Below are 12213 nucleotides of genomic sequence, written 5' to 3' on the forward strand. Positions count from 1 at the left end.
ATGGCAGCTTACCCTATATGGTGGTCCTTATGGGTTGTGTGTACTGGGGAACTTCACACAAAATTATGGTACAGTTGGAAAAGTGAAGCAGCGCACCCCCAGTTGCCAGCAAAACTAGCACAAGACAACAACAGTATTTTTAAAGAACACTAAGTCCAGAAAAACCAAGACTGAGCACTTAATTAAAAAATAATTTATGGGTGTATGGGTGTGTGGGGGGGGGGAGGTGGAGACGAAACAACAGCAATTGTTTTTGAAGTCGTTGAAAGTGCACTTCCTGTATTGTAATATTCAATGCAATATTATAAACGGTAAAAATATTGTGATATTGTGAAGCAACAGCAAGTTCAAAGGGGGAATTTTTAAACGTATTTGCTACATTAAAGTTGCACTACTTTAATTAAAATACTTTATTTTGCATCCTATTTCTGACATGGCTCAAAGTTACCCTAAATGGAAGGATAGCAAATCTTGTGTGCTAAAAAAAAAAAAAAAGAGTGCTGCAAAATATTGAAAAAGCTTCACAATTAGAAGTTTCTAATAAATTGGGGCATTAATTACAAAAATATTGAGGTGTTCTGAGGAGCAACAGAGAACAGCATGGCAATCACTAGCATATGAAAAAAAAAAAAAAACAAGCACACACACACACATTTTCATCAATATATTATTTGCCGGTATGAAGAGAAACAGGACTGAAAATAGTCATTTTTAACATTTTTACTTTCTTCTATATCTAATATATAGAAGAAAGTATTGGATTCCTGCAAATTTTCGAATTTCGAATGATTCGAACGTTTTGAGGTGTGCTGAGTCCATTTCGACTATTTTTGGAAAATGTCTGTCTGTCTGTGTGTATGTGTGTCACGTCTGTGTGTGACCAGTTTTTTGTGGCCGCTCTACAGCAAAAACTACTGCATGAAATTGAACGAAATTTGGTACACATATGTGCCCCTATGTGAACTTGTGCCCATTGGGTTTTGGTGCGAATTCCTCCAAGGGGGGTGGAGCAATGGGACTTTTTTGAGTTACGCGTGCTTGCTATTCCTCAAGAAGTAACTGGCGGAATCAAACAAAATTTGGTCATATGTTGCCACTAACAGGAGCAGGTGCTGATTCAATTTTGGTGTCAATAGCTCAAACGGGGGTTGAGTTATAGAACGTTTTTTGTCGTCAATTGTGACTGCTGTATCTCAAGAAATAACGAACGGAATCAAACAAAAATTTTTTGACAAGTAGCCCTTAGTGGGTATAAGAGCTCATTTTATTTTTGTGTCAACAGCTAAAAAGGGGGTAGCGCAATCGCCCGTTCTTTTTTTCCATTGTGAGTGCCCTATCTCAAGAAGTAATGCTATGTTCTGGTTGAAATTTGGAATATATGTGAATCCATACGTAAATAGGCTTTGGTTCAATTTTGACTCCAATCGCTCCAAGAGGTGTTGATTTTTTTTTTTTTTTTTTTGCGAATAAAAATAGCTTTATTAATGCAACAATAAGAAAGATAAATCGTAATAGATTGTCGTCTGCGTATTTCTCGTGATTTTAATTGTATGGAAATGATCGGAAATATTATCTCAATGATTTAAAATTTTTAACTGTTGCCATCTTATGTTTGTTAATAAATAAAATATTTGTAATTAATTCAAGTAAGGCTTTTAAAGTAACTTTCAATTTTCGCTCTTTGTTTTGTTTTTACAATAATTCAGACATTGGGATGGTCGTCAAGTTTTTGCATGTGTAATTTTGTTTTTGTTAGGAATATTGCTTCCTCGTCAAACATGGGGAGGGATCAGAAAAAGGAAAAATATAGAAGAAAGTTTCGTGATGGCCACAACATACTAGTTTATAATGTTTTTATACATATTCAACAGTATATGCTCAATTAAACCTATTAATGAATTCAAATTGAATTATTTACTGACAATTCAAGAATTTAATCTTAAGTTTAAAATATTTCATATTTTTCTCTGAAAAGAGCAGAGTGAAAACAAATAATCAAACAAATGAATAGGTAAAGTTATAGCTTTTATGTCTTTACAGAGTTACAAACTGAACAAAAAAGTAGATTTTTTCAGACAAAACGTTTTTAAATGCTTCACTTGAGATGAACAGCTTTTTAGAATTAAAAAAATAACAAACTAATATTTTAATTTACTAATTTAAGTTTTTTAATTTACTAAATATAAGGGTAAAGAGGATTTGGGTCAAAAATTTCATTAGATCATGTTAGTGGTATTTCTCAGGAAGATTGAAGCATTTCATGTTTTTATAATCTTGAAGCAATCAAAGAAATAATGTTTGAAGATTCAAGAATTTTTAAAGAATGCCTTTTTGCATTTATACAACATGAAGATTGTAGATACATTCACAAAAAATGTTTTCTTCATAAATGATTAATGACAGGAACTATCAGTTGTATTTGAGGCATTCTTATAAAAGTTTTAATTTGTACCATAAATAAGTATCGGCAAAATATCTGAAGTAAACTGAAATACTTTTCTAAACAATTAAGTTTTTCACATTCATACCACAAAAAACCGTAGTACTGAACAGGTCTAGCACAAATGTATTTTGGTAGAGGTCTTGTATCCCTGTACTTGAAGAAAATGTAGAAATTTGAAATTAAAAAATGAAAACAAGATGGGTACTTTAGATATAAATAACAGAATGACAAAAGAAAAAATAAACTGAAGCCTTAATTTACCTTTTTTTTTTGAAAATAATTTCAGGGTGAAGCATTTATTTTGCATTAAAGTACTAGGAAAATATAACAACTCATAAAAACCTTTCTAAAAATTTACGTAAATTCATCACTTCTCCAACACCTCTTGAAGAATCCATGCTAATAAAATCTTCTAAATTATTTGTAGATTCTGAAAAAGTAAAGAAAGAGGAAACATTTTATTAAATTACAAAATACACATAAAACACACTCTACAAACTCTTCGTTGTTCTTCTTTTCTTTTAAAGCATGATTAAAAATTTGAACTTGGTTTTCTAACATTTTTAAATGAATGATTAGAGCTCCTGTTATTTAAAGTTACATTTTGAAAAACCTTCGTATAATATACATACTGAGCTTTACCATAAGTTTACATGGAGAGAAGAAATTATTATTGTGTAATGCCCTCCCCCATCATCGATCCCTCGTGGGGATCCACGATGGGTGTGCAGATTCTCTGAATGAATAAAAATCACGTTGAAAATAAGGAAAATTACTAGAGGCTTCAAACGTTACCGGTGGATGGAGGTGGATGTCCACTAACAGGACAAAATATTAGTTAGAAAAAGGCTGCCTTGACAGAAACATGATCTCCCATTGAAATAAGAAGTGTGATAAGGTTTTTGCATTGGGAGGTATTGGGCCACCAGTATCAGTTTGGATCTATGACCAAGTGATTTCCTTCACTTTGAACTTTCAAAGAAAAACTTGGGAGGTAAGCATTTCAGAACTGATGCTGCAGTACAGCAAGGCTTGATGTGGTCTCTTATTCTTGACGATGATTTCTTCAATGCCGGTATCAATGGTTTGGGAATTGCTGGAACAAATGCCTCGATAAGTATGATGACTATGTAGAGAAGTAATTTGTACCTTTTCCTCCTTACATTGCATTTATTTTGTAATTCCTGAATAAACTTATCCCCTCATATATGACATTTACCGTCGATATTTTCATACTTTTGCAACTATTAAAAACATATTTGCCAAAGTAATTTGAAAAACTTTTTATCTTACTTAAAAGAAAAACAAAACTAAAACAATAAAAAAAAAAAAAAGAAAGAAAAAATTCAACACTTGAAATTTTATCATTGCACAACTATCCTTGCTTAGATATTTGTTTTGTAAACACGTCAAATGCAATGAAAGGCATACACGTGGAAAATCAAATATACTTTAAGAGCGTATTATAATTTTATAGCTTTTGTTTGTCACCAGGGCTTGATTTACAGATCTTAGGGCTCTAAGCACAAAGCAATTTGGGGCCCTATAAAAAAGATGGCAAATTTCAGTTAATGTGCACACTTTAAATCACAATTAAAAAAAAACTTTTTTTTTAAAGATGACAGCAAATTGTAAACAGCCTGAATCTTTTTTTTTTTTGAAAGAGCATAGTTTAGAAATTTAAAATTTAATATAACTAAACTATAAAAGAAAAATAATTTGATAGAGTTGTTGATGAGCACGATTAAAATTATGTAGGAAACAAGATATTAGTACTAAGTACTGAACACTTCACCAAATGCATTACATAATACTATTAGTAAAATTTATTATTAATAATAAAAATGCACTAATTATCAAGTATATTTGTGTCAAAAATATTTTTTTAAATGAAAACAACTCACATTACAAGTATTTTGCATTTTAAAATGCTTCCTGCAATATGCTGGTTGCTTTAGGTTTCAAAAATGTATGAATAATATATACATGAGTGAGTATGAAACACTTGTCAGTGTCAAAATTTATAGCAGTTCTAAATAATTTTTAAAAGATCTAACTAGTTAAAAAAAAAAAAAAAACCTCATTTACAAGTGTAATTTGGGGTGTGATAAAGGAAGGATTCAAGTCAGCAATGCCAGATATAGAGGGGAGCAAGCTGAGAGCCCTTTTTGGCTAAAACTCGCTATAAAGCTTCGTCGGAGCATCAGTTTGAAATTTTTGTCAGAGTTCGGAGAAATCAAAGATTCGGCAAAGTAAGTTAGAGGCCCAGGGCACTTGCCACAAAAGCCCTTCTGTAAATCAGTCCCTGATTATCTTTCAGTATAGCTACATCAATTGCGTTTCCATTCCTAATAAAAGGAACAAGAAAATTATGATGATTAGAAAGGTGTGAGATATACATAAAAAAAATTCCTTTAAAGTATTAAACCAAAGAAAAGTTGAAGCAAAAGGTTTAATAAAATGTCAATGCAATGTCATTTGCAACTTTAGACTTAGCATTATTTATAAAACAAAAAGAGAGCAAAACTTTACTCAATATTAGACAGTCTTGAAATGCAAGTAATATGAAATAAATTTAAAAAATAAAAAACAAATAAGATATCAATAATCTATTTTCTATGGTGAGAAAAATTTCTTCAAATTATGCATCTGTTATAACTTGGTGCAATGTAAGAAAGTTGCTACAAAAGTTCTATTTTTGTTTCATCTGTGTAAATAGCTCATTTTAAAAACTTGTATTTATTTTAAAAATAGACAATCAAATTGTGGAGTTTTTTTTATCATAGTTTCTTAAAATCTCTTCAAAGTGTTAAAAATCAAAATCAACATTAAATACACAGGGAGCATTGAACATTGCAAGCATTATTTTGAGGTCAAAAAGAAAAAATTTTCAATGCAAGGTACTAAAGAATAGACACTGGTGTCCAAAAGTTAAGCATAATTCATAAAATGTGAGAAAAATCTGTAAATTTTCGTAAAATTATATAAAGTTACTTATGGAGATTCATTGGTTGAAGAAGAAACATTATGTTTATGCAAAATAGCACAGTCGATCGTGTCATGCGCGAATTGGGTGCGCGTTTCGGAATGTGGATAAAACAGCTCGTACGCTTTAGAGAGTTCAGGGGCGTACCAGTTGCTGTACCAAGAAACATTGGATCTGGTGAAACAGAACTAATAATGGCACAAAGATGCCAATTGGACATGTTTGCGAAAGGAAGAATCGTTGGAATGCTAGAATCTGGACGATCACAAACTGAAGTGTATCGTATTCTTAATGTGCCTCAGTGTGTAATCTCGAGACTGTGGCACAGGTTTTCAAATATGGGAGATGTTACCCGCCGATCAGTACCAGGTCGACCAAGAGTCACAACCGCAAGCCAAGATCGTTTTCTGCAATTTCTGCACTACGTCATAGGGACAGCTGTGCCAGAGGACTGGGTTCGGCGCTCAGTGCCGTCACAGGAATAACAATTTCGAGGCAAACTGTTTACAGGAGACTCAATCATGTTGGTCTGTATGCCAGAAGACCAGCAGTTTGCATTCCTCTCACATCAGCGCATAAACGTGCTCGTTTAAACTGGAGCTTGCAACATCGGCATTGGAGTCTGGGACAGTGGGCTAATGTGATGTTTAATGATGAGTCCTGCTTTACTCTACAGAGTGATTCTCGTCAGGTAACAATCTGGAGAGAAAAGGGGACTCGTTTCCAACCGCAAAACATAAGAGAAAGACATCATTTTGCGTCAGCAGGAGTAATGGTGTGGGCGGGCATTATGTTGGATGGCCGAACCAACCTCCATATTTTTGAGACAGGCTCAGTCACTGGTCAAAGATACAGAGACGAGGTTCTTGAGCCTTATGTTCTCTTGTTTCAAGGTGCTGTTGGTCCTGAGTTCATATTCATGGACGATAACGCGCCATGTCACCGAACAGCTGTGGTCGATGACTCCCTCGAATCAGAAAATATCCAGCGAATTACGTGGCTTGCAAATCCCCTGATCTGAACCCTATTGAGCATGTCTGGGATATGCTCGGGAGACAACTTGCAGTCCGTTCGCCCCCGCCAAGCTCCGCTCCGGAGCTAAAAAGAGCTCTCCAGCATGCTTGGAACTGTTTAAGCTCACAACTCATCCACCACCTCATAGAATGTATGAGTTATCATTGTGCAGCGTGCCTGGCAGTCAGAGGTGGCCATACACACTATTGAACTTTAGCATCATCTTTTAAAGAAAAATTTTTGTGCAAAGAGTAAACTCCTCATATGCCTAATTTTCATTCAAACTATTTTTTGGGATGATAAAAGTAAATATTACCGTTTTTTTTTGAGTAATTTCCTTATTTTGTAACCGTGTTGCACTTGCATATCACGTTTCCCCCTATTTCGACGTATATTTCTCACATTACTCACATAAATAACAATTATGCTTAACTCTTGGACACCAGTGTAGGATAGCATAAATTTAGTTTTGCTTTTTTTACTTTCTTTCAGTCAAAAACTTTTAAAACTTTTTCATTAAACTTAATATTTTCTGTTCAATATTGTCTATGGATTATATGACAATTTTTTTTTTTTTTTAATCCGAGCGAACAGTTAGTTTTCTCCTCAAGTCAAAATCGCGATTTTTTTTTTTCTGAATTTTATACATTTTAATGCTTTTATACAGACATATCTTCCAATTTTGAAAACGGAGTAATTTCCAATTCCATCATTTTGTCTCAAAGCTGGATTTTCACTATTTTTCATTATTTCCAGAAATAATGAGCAAAAATGTCTTTAACAATTTTCTTGAGATAGAAATTTTTTTAAATACAAAACCAAGGGTAGAAACAGGATGGAGTGAACATTTAGCAGCAGTTACAGGAAAGAAGAAATAACAATTGAAAAAGATTTTCACACATTCAAAGGAAAATTTCAGAATAATGTCAATGAACAAATAAGCTAGACATAGAAATTGACAGAAAATATTTATATACTAAAAGCTTTTACTTTTTAATGAGCCGTCTGTCTTGCCTAGTGGTCAGAGAAGTCTGATTGTGACAAGAAGGTCCAGGTTCGAATCCCGGCTCAGATATGGACGTACTATTTCTCTCGTTCTTTGTCCTTTCTTTGTGTGAATGTGTTGTTGGGCTGTGAATGTTTGCCTACCCTATAAACGAGTCCTTATGGTATGTGTGTACTGTAGAAGTAGGACTTCACACCAAATTACAGTACAGTTGGAAAAGGGAAGCAGCGCACCTGAAGTTGCCAGCCTAGCTGACACACGACAACAGCAATTTTTTAATAAAAAAATATTTTAAATCACTTTTTATGTGTAATTTCAGCAAAAGAACATAACTATAACTACTACATGAACATATCTATATTTCAGAGCATTTAGTACTTTAAACTCAATCGACATTTTATACAAACTTTGAAAATTTTATGTTCAGTCAGGGATCGCGCTAAGGATTTCGAATCGTTCGCCAGTAAAATCGCCAAATTTTTAAAGTGTTAGCCAAATTTCAAAAGTTTTAGTCAAAGACTAACTTTTACTCATTTTAAATGTATTTTTGTCTGAAAAAATATTTAATCAGAAAGTGAAGTATAACTTAATTTTTGACAATTTTTGGAGGATAATTAGGGCAGGGGTATATCCAGGAATTTTTGTCCGTTTTAAGGAGTTTGGTGAGAAAAAAAAATGCAAATTAAGTAGTTTTTCCAAATCATATGTAATTTTTCAAAGGAAAAAATTGCTAAAAACAACTTCAAGTGATATTTATCATTCTTCAATAAATTTAAGAGTAGAAATAAAAGCTTTTAACGAAGTAAAGACTGCATTCTTATCTTACTCCGATGTTTCAGACATCGAACACAATGAAACAAACGTGCCATTCAACAAGGCATCCGCCAACACTTTCGGTACTCAGTAGCCAAGCTGCGCACTCGATATCCAATCAGCGAGAGAAGCAAGTACAGTGACGCAAAGAGGCGAGAGGCAAACGTCATCCTTCCTCCGATCACCTCCGATCCGATGGACGGTAACGCTCCGATCCGATGGACGGTAACGCTCCGATCCGATGCTAACACGCGTGCGCGCACCTCAATCTGCTCGGAGTGTTCCGAGGATAAAACAACTTTCAGTGATTGCTAGTCTGGGAGTTTTGTGAAAGGTTCGTTTAGGGGTCGGAATTTCGTGATGGGTCCGTTTTTAGGGGTCCAAATTTTGTGAACGGACTTAATTTTTATCTAGATTGACCTCTGAAGGGAGATTTTTTTCCTCTGTGTATATTTTAGAGAATTTTCTGTTCGCCAATAAATTCGCCAAATTCGAATTTTGTTCACCGATTTTACGATTTTATCGTATTTGGCGCATTGGCGAATGCTTAACGCGGTCCCTGTCAGTTAAAATTTTATGTATATTTTAAATGAATGTTAGTTATTTATTAGAAAAACTTCTTTAAATGTACCATTTGTCGTAAGGCATGGATATGGTGGTGGTTGTTTAATCCACGTTCCATCTGCTTTTTTCATTCTAGATCTATCTGAAGCAAAGATTTCAAGGTAGATTTTAGCAGGTATGACCCTGAAAAACCTGTAATAACAAGTATAACAAATATATTACATCTTACATGAATATGTTCAATTGACAACACAAACCAGTAAGTATAGTTGCCACTGATATGCATAAAAAGTAACTGGAATGTGTACATTAAACTGAATAACTATATGTTTTTTTTTTTCTTTTTAGAGGGGGGGGGGGGGTCATTAACTTTATAAATCTATGCATGGTATCCAAACACATTAAAAAGCAAAAAGTATAGACACATAGAAACACTTTTAAAAATTCACATTCTTTCAAATTTTTAAAGAAATCTGTGACAAATTGTTTTGTAATTTTTGTCAAAAAAGTGGTACGCTAAAGTTCTAACTTTCCAGTGAAACGTCAATCATGCATGCATTTAGAGAAGCAACAACAACAAAAAAAAAAAAAAAAAAAGAGAAAGCAAAAAGTTTTTTAAATCATTCTGCATCATAAAAAACTAGAAAGAAGCTGAAAGTGTTGAATTGGCTTTATTTGCTATATACAACTGTTATATGTATTTTTGCAAATATATTTTTTATATTAACTAAGATACAGTAAATCTATGTTATGACGCAAGGGTTGGGGGACATATTTGAGGAACTGGAAAGAAATGTTTCTTCAAATCCTTAATTTTTAACAAGTTTTATTCTTAATCAATGATGTATTTACTGTCTTTATTGAACAGACTTTAGCCATTAACTAAGCAAATTTTCAACCTCAACTCCAAAAAAATCAATTTATTTTGTAGAAAAAATTAGAAGACGAAAGTTTTTTGTCACATTATGACCAGAATAAAGAGAAATCAGATAGTGACGATTTTAGTTCAACAATTGCCCACAGAAAAGGTAGTTCTGAAACATGGTTATGTATAACCACAATGCTGAAACAAACCCTGGAAAAATAATGAATTGTAGTGGGTTGCCTCACCTGCCATTGTACCATCTGGTTTCCCTTTATTTTCATCGCTATGAGATAAAAAACTTGAACAATTGGCTGATACCCTGATGGCCCTCCAGAAATTTTGCTCCAAAATCAAATGGTTTTTATCAATCTGGAATTGAATTTGTGCATTAGGTGGTAAAAAATGCTAACAATGAGGATATTTACATCAATGATTAAAAATAAACAAACTTATTAATTTGTATACAAAAAATAACAGCATTACTTCCTAGTCCCCTAAATATTTTCTTACGGAATAACAAAACTTACGTTTTGATCAAGGGTCATTCTATAGAAAACGTAACTTTTGAACATAAATATTTTTCAATTTTGAAACCTTTTGTATTCTTTTTTATTTATTCTTACATGAAAGTGTTACCTAGGGAGGTGAGGGATTTTCCATTAATATAGGCCTATTGGATACAATTTTCATTGAAATATTTTATTTCTTCGTTGCTACAATATGCACATGTAAAGCATATGAAAACATGTTCACTTCTTTTTTTACATTAATTTACATCCCTGAAATTCAAGTTCACAGAGGTGAAAAGTCACAATAACCACACTGAGTTTTTAAAGCAAAATCCATTTTCTTGTTTTTCGACAAAAATCTCACAACTTCTTTATGGCTGAAAATAAACAGGGGGCGGGGGGGGGTAAATAAACCCTTGTATCATGGAAAATAAAATTTATGTCATCACTGCCACGTGTTAATGAGGAATTGCATTTTATGTTTATGTAACAGAGGTGAGAATTTGTGTGAGATGACTCCTTATCCTATTAAAACAAACTAAAACACAATATTAAAAAAATAAAAATACTTAAACAATTAGTATTTGAGACACTTGTGAAAGGAATAAAAAATAAATAAGAATATACGTTTTAATCAAACAAGTTATTAAAGCAACATAAACAGTCACACAAGGTGTGTGATATGTCACGGAGGTGAGAATTCACATGTTGTGAACCTAAAATATCCTAAAATAAAAATTATTATTAAAAAATTGTAGGCAGGTTTAAATAGATATATTTTTGATGAAATTAAAAAGCATTGTTAAATCAATTGTTCCTTAAAGTTTTTACTGCAAAAGGTGTGTGACAGAAAAATTACACTTTTTGACGAATGACCCTTAAGTGTAAATCAATGTTTGCAATACAACACAGTACAGTACTATTCAACTTTGAATTAACATTCATATAAACTTTACTGGAGTTGTATGATGCACTGTTATCAGTGACTTTGTTACCAGGGTTCGGTTTTGGACTATCCAAACCTGGTTTAGAGAAGGACAGGTGGTTTTTACCATCCAAAACTGTCTTAAACTGTCCAAAAGTATGCTAAAGCTAAAGGGGTGTAATCTAATTAATTCGTATTATTGAAATATTCGTAATGCATAAATATAAATATTAATGAGGTTTAATGAATGAGTATTTGGCAATATTTCTCTCAAAAATGTTTATTTAAAAATATCTTTAAACAAATTGCCAATAACTCTATTACATAAAAACTTCTTTATGTAACAGTTGGTACAGTTATGAAAGAAAATTCACAACACTACCAAGACAATTAATTTCAGTTCCATTTATAACTCAAAGGAATGTTATTAAATGTGCAATATTTAGGTGCAAAAAAAGCTTAATTTTTTTAAACCGTTTTTGCAAATAAGTTTTATATGATCTTTTAATGAAAATTATTTTTTAAATCAGATTAAAGAACAAGAAATTGATGATTGAACACTTATATTCCAAAATGTATGCTACTCTTTTTTTAGTTCATATTTTGAATGTAATACATTCTGTAACTACAAAAATTTTTTGCATTTAAGTCAATTACTGAACTATATTTTGAACTTTCATTTGCAAAAATGTCGAAAATTTTGGTTTATAGGGGGAAAAAACTCATGGGTACAAATTGAAGTTTTTAATGAAGAATTTAGTTTTTACGTAACTAGATTAAAGTCGGCTGTATAAATAAGTTACACATATATTTATACTTGAATGTTCACATTAAATAAAAATATTAAATAAATATAATTTTGACACATTTTGTTCTTTCTGTCGATATTTTCTCACAAAATAGTTGAACAGGTTTTGAACAGGATGGTAAAAAGCTTGCCAACCCTGCTTTGATTTGCACATGCATAAACACAGAGAAATTTGGTAAATAAATAAAAAAATTAATAAATAAATAAACTCATGCATACAAATTGAAATTTTAATCAAGAATTCTTCTATGTAACTAGATTAAAATCAGTTGCATAAATA

General features: G+C 32.3%; 1 protein-coding gene across 1 annotated transcript in view; it reads right to left on the minus strand.

The window, feature by feature from the left end:
- Positions 1 to 2675: 2675 nt before the first annotated feature.
- The window catches only part of LOC129222606 (protein N-terminal glutamine amidohydrolase-like), a 29432-nt gene continuing 19894 nt past the window's right edge, over positions 2676 to 12213 (minus strand). Inside the window, exons 5-6 of the mRNA XM_054857121.1 lie at positions 8894 to 9018; positions 2676 to 2873 (exon numbers count right to left, since the gene is read on the minus strand). Of these exons, the coding sequence (XP_054713096.1) occupies positions 2776 to 2873; positions 8894 to 9018 (223 nt within the window). The 3' untranslated portion in view covers positions 2676 to 2775. The remainder of the gene's footprint in view (positions 2874 to 8893; positions 9019 to 12213) is intronic.

This window comes from Uloborus diversus, chromosome 5 (genome assembly GCF_026930045.1).
Source record: "Uloborus diversus isolate 005 chromosome 5, Udiv.v.3.1, whole genome shotgun sequence".
In the NCBI taxonomy this organism is placed as follows: Eukaryota; Metazoa; Arthropoda; class Arachnida; order Araneae; family Uloboridae; genus Uloborus; species Uloborus diversus.